At 39.7% G+C, this 16,139-nt stretch overlaps 1 protein-coding gene across 1 annotated transcript; it reads left to right on the plus strand.

Annotated features, from left to right (window-relative positions):
- The first annotated feature begins 11,803 nt into the window (after positions 1-11,803).
- LOC107825806 (cytochrome b561, DM13 and DOMON domain-containing protein At5g54830-like) lies at positions 11,804-15,310 on the plus strand. The gene has a single exon (XM_016652749.2). It carries the CDS (start codon positions 12,164-12,166, stop codon positions 14,867-14,869), a length of 2,706 nt encoding a protein of 901 aa, XP_016508235.2. The 5' UTR covers positions 11,804-12,163; the 3' UTR covers positions 14,870-15,310.
- Positions 15,311-16,139: the final 829 nt, after the last annotated feature.

The raw sequence follows: 16,139 nt of genomic DNA on the forward strand, positions 1-16,139 counted from the left end.
CTCATTTTTACCCTCCTCGATTTGTGTGCGCAGTCCGGGCAAGTTTCCGGAAAGCTTTTATGTTGAAAATTGATGAAAATAAGAATTTCTACTTTAAAAAGTTGATTATAGTTGACTTCGGTCAACATTTTTAGTAAACGGGCCCAATCCATATTTTGACGGTCCCAGTAGGTCCGTATCGAATTATGGGACCTGGGCGTATGCCCAAAATCGAATTTGGAGGTCCCTAGCTTGAGTTATGAATTTTTGATAAAAATTAAAAGTCTAAAAATTAATTATTTTTAAGAATTGATTGATGTTTGGCATTATTAGTGCCGGGTCCGTATTTTGGTTCCAGAGCCCGGTATAGATTCATTATGATATTTAAGACTTGTTTGTGAAATTTGGTGAGAAACGGTGTTGATTTGACATGATTCGGACGTCCAGTTGAGAAAATATAAATTTTAAAGTGTTCCTGAGAATTTCATTTGATTTGGTGCGAAATTCAGAGTTCTAGGTGTTATTTTGGTGATTTGATCGTGCGAGTAGGTCTGTATGATGTTTCTAGACTTGTGTGCATGTTTGGTTTGGAGCCCCGAGGGCTCGGGTGAGTTTCAGATAGGCCACTGGATGTTTTGGACCTGGAAAAAATCTGGTTTTCTGCAGATTCTGGTGTCTCTCATATTCTTCTTCGCATTCGCGAAGGTCCTCTCGCGAACATGAAGAATAAACTGGTGAGGCTGAGACTTCTTCTTCGCGAACCTGAAGGCCTGGTCGCGAACGCGAAGTGATGGGGGACTTACCCTTCTCGAACGTGACCGGCTCATCGCAAATGCGAAGCACTTGGGGACCTGGGGTAGGGTTGGTCGTTCCTTCATCGCGAACGCGAGCAATGTCTCGCGAACGCGAAGGTCAGGGGGGAGTAACCATCGCGAACGTGAGTAGGGTCTCGCAAATGAGAAGGCCTGGTAGCCAGTACCCTTCGCGAACGCGACAGTGGCCTCGCGAACGCGATGCACACTGTCTCCCAGTGCATAAAACAGAATCAAACACGGGTTTAAGCCATTTCTTCAACATTTTCAAGAAACAAACGGGTATAGGCAATTTTCAAGAGTCATTTTCTTCCCCAAAGTGTTGGTAAGTGATTCTAAACTATTTTCTTTCAATTACCTATTACATTTCTTGAATTATCAACCAAAAATCTAGAGTTTTCATGGTAGAATTAGGGGTTAGGGTAGAAAGCTAGGTATTTCGGAAATTTAGGAATTTAGACCTCAATTTGAGGTCGGATTCCAAAAATAATTACATATTCGGGCTCAGGGGTGAATGGGTAAATGAATTTTAGTCCGAACCTCGGGTTTTGACCAAGCGGGCCCGGGGTCGATTTTTCGACTTTTTGGAGGAAAATTTGGAAAATTTAATTTATGCAATATAATTGATTTTTTTAGCAATATTTGATATTATTGAGTCATTTTTAAATAGATACTAGTGGTTTGGAGGTGAATTCCAAAGAAAAAGCTGTGATTGAGAATTAAGTGGCTTTCGGAGCGAGGTATGTGTTGTGTCTAACCCTGACTTGAGGGAATTAGGAACCTTAGATTATTTGCTAAGTGAAATTCATGTGAGCGGCATATATGTGAGGTGACGAGTACTTATGCGCCGCCAATTTACCTGTATTCCTTGTTTCTTCCATTTTCTTATATTGTCTCTTTCCTAGGCCTAATTGCTACATGTTTATACTAGTGTTGTTAAAATAATCGTCATTATCATGGTTACAGATTTTCTGTTGATAATCGAATATTCATTTAAAAGTTGAGATTTATATTGTGGAACCGAATGTTGAAGTAAGGTTTGTACTTGTTATTCTATCTCCTTGTTGTTATTTATGCATTGCATTATGGTAAGGGAGAGTGTTAATGCACGAAGGGTGATGCCGTGCCATATTGTGAGTGTTAATGCACGAAGGGTGATGTCGTGCCATATTATGAGGAGAGTTAATGCACGAAGGGTGATTCCGTTCCATTTTGTGAGTGTTAATGCACGAGGGGTAATGTCGTGCCATATTGTGAGTGTAAAAGCACGAAGGGTGATGTCGTGCCATGATATGAGAGTTAATGCATGAAGGGTGATGCCGTGCCGTTTCTATTAATTTTATGGTGAGATTGAGAGTAAAAGCACGAAGGGTGATGACGTAAATTTTTCCTTACTATATTCACTATTCCTGTTGATTCATGGTATATTGATTGCTTCGGTGATCATTCTGTTATAGTTCCTTATCTTGTATTCCCCTCAGTATGTTCCCCTCCTGACATTTCCTATTTAGTTCTTCATTTCTGTTATTTATATATACAATGTTAAATTGTACAGGTTGATTTGTAGGTGCCTTGCCTTAGTCTCGTCACTACTTCGTCGAGGTTAGACTCGACACTTACCAGTACATGGGGTCGGTTGTACTGATACTGCACTTTGTACTTTCTGTGCAGATTTTGATACCGGCTCGGGTTTATCGAGATTTTGCTATTGGTCCTCTGTCCGGAGACTCAAGGTAGATCTGCCGGCGTTCACAGACCTTGAATTCCCCGTTAATCTTTTATGTTCTACTGTTTCATTCATTCAGACAGTTGTATTTCTTTCAGACTATTACTTGTAGTAAATTCTAGAATACTCGTGAATTGGGACTCTAGATCTTGGTGGTAGTAATTAATACAATTTATGATATTCCGCACTTATTATATTTCACCTTAGTTAATTATTATTAATTACTTAATGAGAGTTGGGAATTGGTTTAATGATTCTCTAACATTGGCTTGCCTAGCAAGTGAAATGTTAGGCACCATCATGGTCCCGTCGGTGGGAAATTTCGGGTCGTGATATCATTACACCTTTCATAGGTGAAATCCGGAGCAATATTCTTTCTCCAACCATGAATGCAATATCACGAACTTTACGGTCGGCATAACTCTTTTGCCTAGACTGAGCTGTGCGAAGTCGATCCTGAATAATCTTGACCTTATCAAAGGCATCCTATACCAAATTGGTACTCAATAACCGAACCTCTCCCGGTTCAAACTTGCCAACTGGTGAACGACATCGCCTTCCGTATAATGCCTCATATGGAGCCATCTAAATGCTCGACTGGTGGATATTATTATAAGCAAACTCCGCAAGTGGCAAGAAATGATCCCAAGAACCTCTAAAGTCTATAAAACAAGCACGAAGCATATCTTCCAATATCTTAATGGTGCGCTCTGACTGTCCGTCTGTCTGTGGATGAAATGATGTACTCAACTCAACCCGCGTGCCTAACTCACATTGTACAGCCTTCAAGAAGTGTGAGGTAAACTGGGTACCTCGATCTGAAATAATTGACACGGGCACACCGTGAAGGCGGACAATCTCACAAATGTAAATTTCAGCTAACCTCTCTAAAGAATAGGTAACTGCCACTGGAATAAAATGTGCTGACTTGGTTAACCTGTCCACAATGACCCAAACTGCGTCAAATTTTCTCTGAATCCGTGGGAGCCCAACAACAAAATCCATAGTGATACGCTCCCACTTCCATTCAAGAATTTCTAACTTCTGAAGCAAACCACCAGGTCTCTGATGCTCGTACTTAACTTGCTGACAATTCAGAAACCGAGCTACATATGCAACTATATCCTTTTTCATTCTCCTCCACCAATCATGTTGCCGCAAATCTTCATACATTTTGGCGGTACCTGGATGAATAGAATACCTGGAACTGTGTGTCTCTTCAAGAATTAATTCACGAAGCTCGTCAACATTAGGCATACAAATATGACCATGCATTCGCAGAACTCCATCTTCCTCCACAACAACATGTTTGGCATCACCGTGCCACACCGTGTCCTTAAGGATAAGTAAATGAGGATCATCATACTGCCTCTCTCTGATACGCTCATATAAAGAAGACCGAGCGACTATGAAAGCAAAAACCCGACTAGGTGCTGAAACATCTAACCTCACCAACTGATTAGCCAAAGTCTGGACATCTACAGCTAACGGTCTCTCACCAACCAGAATATAAGCAAGGCTGCCCATACTCACAGCCTTTCTACTCAAAGCAACGGCCACTACGTTGGCCTTTCTGGGGTGATACAAAATGGTGATATCATAGTCTTTCAACAACTCCAACCATCTTCTCTGCCTCAAATTAAGATCTTTTTGTTAGAACAGATACTGAAGGCTACGATGATCAATAAATACCTCACACGAGACATCGTAGAGGTAATGTCTCCAAATCTTCAGCGCGTGAACAATGGCTGCCAATTCTAAGTCATGAACAGGATAATTCTTCTCGTGAACTTTCAACTGGCGTGACGCATATGCAATCACCCTGCCATCTTGCATTAATACTGCACCAAGCCCAATGTGATATGCGTCACAATATACCGTATACGATCCTAAACCCGTGGGTAATACCAACACTGGCACCGTAGTCAAAGCAGTCTTGAGCTTCTGAAAGCTCAACTCACACTCATCTGACCATCTAAATGGGACACCTTTCTGGGTCAGTCTGGTCAATAGGCTTGCTATAGATGAAAACCCTTCCACGAACCGACGATAATAACCTGCTAAACCCAGGAAACTCCGAATCTCTGTAACTGAAGTAGGTCTAGGCCAATTCTGAACAACCTCAATCTTCTTAGGATCCACCTTTATGCCTTCTGCTGATACAACATGTCCTAAAAAGGCAACTGAGTCTAACCAAAACTCACATTTTGAAAATTTAGCATATAACTGATTATTCTTCAAAGTGTGAAGCACATTCCGAAGATGCTGCTCACGCTCCTCTCGACTGCTGGAGTAAATAAAGATATCATCAATGAATATAACCACAAAAGAATCCAAATAGAGCTTGAACACCCGATTCATCAAATCCATAAATGTTGTCGGGGAATTTGTCAACCCAAATGACATCACTAGGAATTCGTAATGCCCATACCGAGTCTGAAAAGCTGTTTTAGGGACATCAGATGCCTTAATCTTCAACTGATGGTAACCAGATCTCAAATCGATCTTCGAAAATACCTTGGCACCCTGAATCTGATCAAATAGGTCATAAATTCTTGGCAACAGATATTTGTTTTTGATAGTGGCCTTATTCAACTTCCAATAATCTATACACATCCGCATATAAACATCTTTCTTATTTACAAATAATACTGGTGCACCCCAGGGCGAGACACTGGGTCTAATGAATCCCTGATCAAGCAGGTCTTGTAATTGCTCCTTCAATTCTTTCAACTCTCGCGGGGTCATACGGTAGGGTGGAATAGAAATGGGCTGAGTGCCCAGAGCCAAATCAATACAGATGTCAATATCTCTATCAGGTGGCATCCCCGGCAAATCTGCAGGAAATACTTCTGGAAATTCACGAACAACTGGTACTGAGTCCATACAAGGGACATCTACACTGGGATCGCGAATATAAGCCAAATAGGCTAGACACCCTTTCTCTACCATACGCCGAGCTTTCATATAAGAAATAACCCTGCTGGCAGAATGACCAGGAGTTCCTTTCCACTCTAACTGAGGTAACCCCGGCATGGCTAGGGTCACTGTCTTGGCATGACAATCCAATATATCATGATAAGGTGGCAGCCAATCCATACCCAAGATGACATCAAAATCTACCATATCAAGAAGTAGAAGATCCACACTAGTCTCAAGACTACCAATAGTAACCACACACGAATGATAGATATGATCTACTATAACAGAGTCTCCCACCGGTGTAGATACACACACAAAAGCACTCAGAGAATCAAAGACACAACCAAATATGAAGCAACATAGGAGGACACATAGGAATAAGTAGATCCTGGATCAAATAGAACTGAAGCATCTTTATGGAAAACTGGAATAATACCTGTGATCAAAGCATAACATGACTCGGCCTCAGGCCTAGCTGGAAAAGCATAAAATCGGGGTTGAGCCCTACCACTCTGAACTGCATCCCTGGGACGGCCTCTAACTGGAAGGCCTCCACCTCTAACGGTATGTCCTTCACCTCTAATGTCCTGGCCTCCACCTCTAATGGCCTAACCTCCACCTCTAGCTACATGACCCCTACCTCTAGCTGGCTGAGTAGGTGGTGAAGCAACCGGTGCCGGTATGATGGCACGAGAATCCTGCCGAGATCTGTTACTTGCCAATGTAGGGCAATACCTCCTGATGTGACCAATGTTCCCACACTCATAACACCCATCCTGATGTCATGGCTGCTGAAGTAGAAGCTGACCCAAATGGGCCGGATAACCGCTGTAGTAACTCTGGAGTAGCGGTGCACTGATAAGATCTGAATGTGCACTAAATGCTGGCTGTCCATAGTAAGGCATAATAGGATCGTGACTCCCTAAAGCACCGGGAGATGCATGAAGTGCTGAATAAAATAGTCTAGGAGGATGACCCCTACCAAAATTACCCCTTCCTCCAGACGAGGCACCACTGAAAACACCAAACTAACGAGGCCTCTTATCAGACCTCTGCCCTCTCTCCTATGTAAGAACCATCTCGATCCTCCTCGCGACATTAGCAGCCGCCTGAAAAAAAATCTCACTTTCGGTCTCCTTGGCCACCTGAAGCCTGATAGGGTGAGTGAGTCCCTCAATAAACCTCCTCACTCTCTCTCCCTCAGTAGGTAGTAAAAGGAGAGCATAACGGGCCAAATCCACAAAACGGGACTCATACTGAGTAACAGTCATACTGCCCTGCTGTAGACACTCAAATTGCTTTCGGTAATCCTCCCCCAGTGTGATAGGAAGGAAGTTCTCCAGAAATAGCTGAGAGAATTGCTCCCAGGTAAGTGCAGGATATCCAACTGGTCTACTCAATATATAATCCCTCCACCACCTCCTACGGAACCCGTCATCTGAAATACAGCAAAATCAACCCCATTGGTCTCAACTATACCCATGTTCCGCAGCACCTCGTGGCAGCGTTCAAGATAATCCTATGGGTCCTCAGAAGGTGTACCACTGAAGTGAATTGGAAAGAGCTTAGTAAACTTATCCAGTCTCAATAAGGCCTCAAGAGACATGGCGGGCCTATCACTAGTCTGTGCCGCAATAATTGGTTGAACTATCCCAACTGGCGAGACTGCTGGAGCCTGATTCTGGGGAGCCATCTGCTCCAAAGCGGGAGTAATGGGAGTTTGTGCTCCTCCCCCAGCATGTGAGACAGCTGGTGCAATTGGAAATGTACCATTTTGGGCCACGCCCTCTATAAGACTTACCAAACGGACTAGAGTGTCCTGAAGTACTGGAGTGGTTATGAATCCTTCTGGGATTTGAACTGGACCAACTGGTACATTCTGAACTGGAACCTCCTCCTGAAGGTCCACCTGAGGTTCTACAACAGGTGCAGCAGCTCGAGCTCTGGACTGAGCTCTAGCTCGGCCTCTGCCTCGGCCTCTAGCACGACCTCGACCTCTACCCCTGGCCATAGTTGCCATCGGGGGCTCTGGTCCCTGTCCATCGGTAGATGTATTAAGTGTTCACACCATCTGCTAGAGAATAAGAGTGGAATGATTCAATCATCGATGATAGAATAGATTCGCACGGTAGAATAAGAAAGAAGTGATATTGTTCCTAAACTTCATAGCATGTGAGAGATAAGTACAGACGTCTCCATACCGATCCTTCATACTCTACTAAGCTTGCTCGTGACTTGTGAGACCTATGTAACCTAGTGTTCTAATACCAACTGTCACGACCCAAAATTTCCACCTTCGGACTGTGATGGCCCCTAACATTTCACTTGCTAAGCAAGCCAACGTTAGAATAATATTAGCCATTTCTAAACAATTTTTAAATTTATTAATAACAAAGAAATAAATGCGGAAGTAATGTCTGAAATATAGTGAATAATCCATAAAAATAACGGTGTCTAAATACCATCCCAGAATTGGTGTCACAAGTGCACGAGCTTCTAGAATAATACAAAATAAGGGTCTGAATAAAATAAAGTTGTCTGGAAATAAACACACATCTAAAGTCAAGTAGACGGGGACTTCAGAACTGCGGACGCCGTGTAGTTATACCTCAAGTCTCATCTGGTAGCTGAAATTCGAGCAAGTCTATGGTACGTCGCTAGGACCAACTCCGAAATCTGCACACGAAGTGCATAGTATAGTATCAGTACAACCGACCCCATGTACTGGTAAGTGCTGAGCCTAACCTTGGACGAAGTAGTGACTAGGCTAAGGCGGGTCACTTACATTAACCTGTATGCAATATTAGTAACAATAACAAATAATAGAAATAAATCAGGTAACTCATTTATAATAATTGAAGCCAACTCAGCAGTCATAACCAATTATCATTTCCATCAATTTCTGTTGCAGCGTGCAAACCGCTCCCACAATATATTCATTTTCAATCCTTCAATATATTTATTTTAATAAAGTATATGTAGACTTTTAAATAAGTCTGTTGCGGCGTGCAATTCGATCCCCCAATATAGACTTTTGAATAAGTCTGTTGCGGTGTGCAATCCGATCCCCCAATATAGACTTTTAAATAAGTTATATATATATATATATATATATATATATATATATATATATATATATATATATATATATATATATATATATATATATATATATATATATATATATATATATATATATATATATATATATATATATATATATATATATATATATATATATATATATATATATATATATATATAATATAACTTTAAACAACTCATAAGTGTAATAAAAATTACTCCAATAAATAATACGTCCAATGAGAAACTATTAAGCATCAAGGCACACAATAATTATAATTTATTTATGAACAAACAATGGCAATTAGCAATTAATTGTGAAAATCGTGGAGAAAATAAGCAATTTAATATTTAATATGCTAAATGTCAAGCAACAATTAATACACATAAATCAAGTAGTATGTAACAATTATTATAAGAATTTCAAAATTTATATTTGACAAAGAATAGGAGAGAAACAATTATCATAACAATTAATTCGTGTATTAAAATAAATTTAGAATTTTCAAATAATTATGCAAACAATAAATTTGACGACGTATAGACACTAGTCACCTCGCCTATACGTTGTTCACATGCATTTCACATAACAAATAATTTAAGGGTTCTATTCCCTCAAGCAAAGGTTAATCACGACACTTACCTCGCTTTTTAAATTCCAATAAATTATTCGACCACATCCTTTCCTTTTGAATTTGTCTCCAAAAGCGTCAAATCTATTCACAAACAATTCGATATACTCAATACGAATCATAGGAATTAATTCCATATGAATTTACTAACTTTTCGGATAAAAATCTAAAATTCATTTAAATATTTGAAAGTGGGATCCACGTCTCAAATCCCAAAAAAACTTGCGAAATCCGAACACCCGTTCCGCTACGAGTTCAACCATATAAAAACTATCCAATTCCGATGTTAAATGGACCTTCAAATCTTAAATTTTGTTTTTGGAATATTTTATAAAAATCTAATTTTTCTCCCAAAATTTTACGGATTCATGATATAAATGAGTATGGAATCATGAAATATAATCAATATAGGATAAGGAACACTTACTCCAATATTTTTCCGTAAAAATCGGTCAAGAATCGCCTTACCCGAGCTCAAAAATGGAAAAGAGTTGAACGAATCCCATTTTCCAGAACTTAAGTTCTTTTTCTGGGATTTTTACCCTTCGCGAATGTGGCCAGTGCCTCGCGTTCGCTAAGCACAAATTTCGGCTGACCAATTTTACTTTTCGCGAACGCGAAGCTTGCTTGGCTTGGCCTTCGCGAACGCGAGATGCCCTTCGTGAACACGAAGGCAATTTCCTGGTTAGCCTTTTTCCCTTCGCGAACGCGAGGCTTCGATCGCGAAGCTTTGCGCCTCGACCCTTAGCGAACGCGTGCCCTTAGTCGCGAACGCGAAGCACAATTTGTGACAGTCCAAATTTCCTCTTCACGAACGCGAGACTCCACTCGCGAACGCAAAGAAGGAAACCAGAAGCAGGTTTCTACAGTTTCCTCAAGTCTAAAAATGATCTGTTAACCACCCGAAACCAACCCGAGCCCTCGGGGCTCCCAACCAAACATGCACCCAATTCCTAAAACATCATACAAACTTGCTCGCGGCATCAAATCGCCAAAACAACACCTAGAACTACGAATCGGACACCAAATCAAAGGGAATTTTCAAGAAAACTTCAAAACTTATATTTTCACAACCGGACGTCCGAATCACGTCAAATCAACTCTGTTTCTCACCAAATTCGGCAGACAAGTCATAAATATTACAGTGAACCTATACCGGACTCCGAAACTAAAATACGGACCAGGTGTCAATAAATCCAACATCAGTAACTTCTTAAAAATGAATTAAGCTTTCAAACATTTAATTTTTTATCAAAATTCCATACCTCGGGTTAGGGACCTCAGAATTCAATTCCAGGCATATGCCCAAGTCCCAAATCACGATACGAATCTACCAAAATTATTAAAATACTGATCTGAGTCCGTTTATTCAAAATATTGACCAAAGTCAACTCAGTTGAGTTTTAAAGCTTTATTTCACATTTTAATCCATTTTTTACATAAAAAATTTTCGAAAAATTTTACGGACTACACACGCAAGTCGAGAAGTGATAAATAGTACTTTTTAAGGTCTTAGAATATAAAATTATTTATTAAATTTAAAGATGATATTTTGGGTCATCACAATTATTTACGAGCACGAATTCGATATTCATAAAAATCTATCTAAAACCCTTAGAGAAAAGTTTGCATTTATCACGTCTTGAAGTTTACTACTTTATGTTGGCTGAATCGTGTTACTTTTTTGGCATCGCGCACACATTGTTTTAAAAGGCTTTTTTGGGACTCGCCCCAGGGCGGAACACTATCAAAACGTCTTGAAATTCATGTGTGGGGCTTAGTTCTCTGAGGCTTACGCCCCCAAGTGCCCGACATTACGCCCTAAACATGCCTAATGCTCAACGCTCGGAACTCGTCCAATAGTTCCTATGCAAATCATGTGTTGAATTCACTAATTTGCACTATTAACTCTCAAATTATTTTAACAAATGAATGATTAAAGTTCTTTTTATCTATAGAAATATGAAAATTATGAATAACTCAAATAACAAAATATATTATTGTATATTTACTAATTGAGAAAATCGTGAGCGTGAATATCATTTGAATATTTATTCTAAAAATAGACTGCCAAATTTTATATCTTTACTTGATAGATTTTCATGTCTTAGTTATATGTCTCTCAAAGTTATCATACATTTTTTATTTTACTATTTAAAAATAATTTTATATTTACTCATGAAGGAGTAATATTTTAAATTACACTTTTGAAAAATTTATTGTGTATTTACTTTTAAATAGGTAAAATATGCAGTTTGATAATATTTTGTAAGAAATTATAATTTTAAATTGTTTGAAAGTTAAGAGGTTGGAGTTAATTTATATTTCATAGTAACTTTAACAGTATTGTATTATTTATACTTATAAAATATGCTAAATATTTTATTTTATATGAGTTTCTTTAATCCTTTTTAGTTTTCTTGAACTTTTAATGCATCTTTTATATTTTATTGTGTTATAATGTTATATTATTAATTCATAAATTTAAAAAATTAAAGACCCATGAGACTTACGCTTCATGTTTCAAGACTTTCATCTCGTCCCATATTAAGTAAAACGTCCTGCCTCATGCCTTCACCCTTTAAGACACTGCCCACACGTAATGAAATTATATTTAATCATTTTTATAATATAAGTTATATGCGATTGTGAACAATGAGTTTAAACTGAGCCAAAAATAAGACCAATAAATTATGGAGGGACGTTAGTTGAGTTTCGATTAGTTAGAGGGTTTCTATTTGAGCCTACTGCTCAAAAGTTACAAATCTCAAAACCCCCCGGCTTTTACGTCAACTCCAACTAACGAAATCTTCAAGGTTGGGGATTCCGGTATTTTCCAACTTTATTCCTTTCCAATCGCCGATCTCAAAAAAATTTCTCATTCTATACGTCCACCTGATATTTGCTGTTGTATATGAAGACCAACGAATAAATAATTGAGGTAAATCACTCTCTTTTTGTTGTGATTTATACAAAATCCCGATTGATTAACTCGGGATCTATATGATATGGACGTAAGTAAATTTAAATTATGCCGTCTGCTACTTATTGTTGGAAGTTTTTGTCATTTGATTCGGTTTTCCGTTTCGGATCCGGGTTCGGGTTGCCCGAAAACCCGCAGTGCATCTCTCATGAACTTCACATACCAGTTTTCTATGGCACAGCATCAATTGCGTGGTGTGATTAATGTAATAGACGATTGCTCGTTTAAAGTTAGTCAATTTGATATGCTTGAGGGGTCTGACGTGCGTTGGTGGGGTGCCGTGGGTCCCCATTTGGAAAACCTTACGAAGGGTTTTGTAATTTCCGAGCAGAAGTTGAATAAAACTTATAAAAGTGATGGATTTGTTGTGAAATTGATGAAGAATGTGACGTGGGATGATATAAATGTGCTTGCGGTGTGGGATCTTCCCATGGCGTCGGATTTTGGGCACGTAGTGCTGAGGAATTTGACGAATGGGACTGAGTTTTTAGCTCCTTTGCCGAGTTCCGTTAATGGGACGGTGATTAAGGGAAATGGGATGCCTACAATGTTTAATAATTGTAAGGTGTTAGCTGATAATTATAGGGTTAGGTGGACTCTGAATGAGGAAGAGGATGTGGTTGAGATTGGATTAGAGGCAGCAATAGGGTTCTTGACTTACATGGCATTCGGGTGGGCGAATCCGAATGCTTCGAGTAGTTTTATGATTGGTGGTGATGTTACTGTCACGGGGTTTAAGGAGGATTTATCGCCATTCGCTGATGATTATTTCATTACTAAGTATAGTGAGTGTATGATTAGCAAGGATGGGAGGGTTGAGGGTGTTTGTCCTGATACAATATACGAAGGGTCTGATCCAGTCGGGTTAGTGAATAATACGAGATTGGTTTATGGGCATAGGAGGGATGGTGTATCCTTTATTAGGTTTAGGAGGCCGTTGAAGTCCATTGATACAAAGTATGATTTGGCATTGAATCAAAAGGCTACAATGAGAGTGATATGGGCTTTAGGTTTGATAAAGCCTCCGGATAGTCTTCGCCCTTTTTATCTTCCACAGAACCATGGTGGTAGTTACGGGCACTTGACTCTTAATATCTCGGAACATGTTGATGATTGCTTGGGTCCGCTGGATGCGGAAGATAAACAAGATCAAGACCTTGTCATTGCGGATAAAAAAGAACCACTTGTTGTTTCAACAGGTCCAGCTGTGTACTACCCGAATCCTCCAAATCCTTCAAAGGTCCTTTACATCAACAAGAAAGAGGCACCTCTTCTCAGGGTAGAGAGGGGTGTTCCGGTGAAATTTTCAATTCAGGCTGGGCATGATGTTGCATTCTATATAACATCAGATCCACTTGGTGGAAATGCCACATTAAGGAATATCTCTGAGACTATCTACTTTGGGGGCCCTGAAGCACAAGGAGTTCAAGCCAGTCCGACGGAATTAACTTGGGCTCCTGATCGAAACACACCAGATTTAGTTTACTATCAGTCTCTATATGCTAAGAAAATGGGGTGGAAAGTTCAAGTGGTTGATGCAGGTTTGCCTGATATGTATAACAACAGTGTAGTTCTGGATGATCAGCAGGTTACTTTCTTTTGGACGTTGGCTGAAAATTCAATCTCCATTGCAGCTCGAGGGGAGAAGAAGAGTGGTTATTTGGCAATTGGTTTTGGCCGTGGTATGGTGAATAGTTATGCTTACGTGGGATGGGTTGATGACACTGGTAAAGGGAAGGTAAGCACATACTGGATTGATGGAACAGATGCTTCCAGTATTCACCCAACAAATGAGAATCTGACACACGTAAGATGCAAGTTAGAGAATGGCATTGTTACTATGGAATTCACCCGTCCACTACGTCCATCCTGCGATGAGGATGATAAACCAGAATGCAAAAATATTGTTGATCCTACGACACCCCTCAAAGTCATCTGGGCCATGGGTGCTCAATGGTCAGATGACCATCTGAGCGTGAGAAATATGCACTCCGTCACAAGCAGCAGGCCTATCAGGGTGCTGCTCATGCGTGGTTCTGCAGAGGCAGAGGAGGATTTACGGCCAGTGTTAGCTGTACATGGGTTTATGATGTTTCTGGCTTGGGGAATATTGCTGCCAGGTGGAATTTTGGCAGCTAGATACTTGAAACATGTAAAAGGAGATGGGTGGTTTCAGATTCATGTTTATCTACAGTATTCGGGATTAGCAATTGTCTTCCTTGGCTTTCTCTTTGCTGTTGCCGAACTTCGCGGTTTGAGTTTTAGCTCCCTACACGTCAAGTTTGGAATGTTGGCCATAGTTCTTTGTATTGCACAACCTGTCAATGCATACTTACGACCTAAGAAACCTGCGGCAGGGGAGGAGGTTTCTTCGAAACGGCATCTTTGGGAGTATATCCATGTCATTGTAGGCAGGGGTGCCATTGTTGTTGGGGTTGCAGCACTTATAACTGGAATGAAGCATTTAGGAGAGAGGTATGATGATGAAGATGTTCACAGGCTCATGTGGGCTTTAATTCTGTGGTTTCTTGTTGGTGCTTTGACAGTGATGTACCTGGAGTATCGTGAGAGGAAGAGAAGGCGGGATAGAATATCCGGCAGAAGCAATTGGGTTCTGGGTAGTGGTGAGGAGGAGGACATTGACCTCCTCAGTCCAAGCCAGGCAATGGCAGAGAAAGACTCACGGTCCTCTGATCGCATGGAGGTTCAGCTAGAACCAATAAGCAGATAGAGATTCGCATATAGCCATGTTTGTAAATCTGTTATCACAAATTTTGGGGTTGTTTCTAGTCCAACAGTTGCCTGTTTTGATCGCAAGGATTGTTGTTGATAAAGATCTACCTATTACTATATGCCAAGAGATTGGTTCTGTTCCAACTTTTGGGTCCCGGAGAGGAGATACTCAGCTGCCTGTATTGATCCCATCAATGTTTATTGAGGTAGTTCTAAGTTCTAACTAGGAGACAGCAAATTGTTATATTGTGTACATTAGTGATGTACGGTTAAGTTCAATCATACTTAGAATGGATTTGAACTATGTTCCTCCACCCTGTGTCTAAATTGAAAAAGAACACAATGAGAAATAGGATAAAACGGAATTATGCGGGAAGGTACAAACAATTTTTTGTTGCATTTCAGTTTTTCTTCATGCATTATACTGATTATTCGGGCATTTTGTTGCAATTTCAGTGATATTTGAATCCATGCGCACTGGAGTAGAGCTGTCCCTCCATTCATGCGCGATTTATCTATATTTGGATAAGTATTCTGCATGAATTTATTAGAGTATTAATATCTTTGTTTCAGAAGAATGACACGTAACTTTTGTAAATGTTAATGAGACTAATGAACTCTTTTAATACATGGAGAAATGCATATTTGCTGTATTCTTATTGAAAATTTCACGTATCATCAGCATAAAGTAGGCATGTGAATCATGAATCTAATGACGTATTTACTTGCTGAACGGCAAAGAAGAGTAGCAGGTTGTTCGACCCAAATAAAATCCTCAGATCTTGTAAATCAAAAAAGGTAGTTGAATGGCGTGAGGACAATAATGATTCTAGGTAATAAATGCCTTTTACTATTAAAAAAAACAGCAATGTGTATAATATTCAATAAATGACAATATAATGGCACTCATGTAATTAAGAGGCATAATTTAATCAGCAAGAGATGAAACAAAAGAACCTTCCACCTACAATGATTGAACGATAGATCCTCAAACGATTGAGGATTCCTCGGATCTGACGAGAATCTTAATATAAAGTGAAGTCTTGTATTGAGTGAAGAATGAATCTTTTTTCAAAGTGTTGTTTTTACAATTGAGTCTCGCGTGCCTATATTCTCTCTTTTTTTTCTATTTATATGAGGCATATTCCTAGTAAACCATGATAGTACATGCACAGAGAATATCCACAGAATATTCTCTTTAACACCCTATTTCGAAAACTAGCCGTTACAACTTCATCGACGATGCTCGACCTCGACCATGATTGGCA

The sequence above is a fragment of the Nicotiana tabacum genome, chromosome 22 (genome assembly GCF_000715075.1).
Source record: "Nicotiana tabacum cultivar K326 chromosome 22, ASM71507v2, whole genome shotgun sequence".
Taxonomy (NCBI): Eukaryota; Viridiplantae; Streptophyta; class Magnoliopsida; order Solanales; family Solanaceae; genus Nicotiana; species Nicotiana tabacum.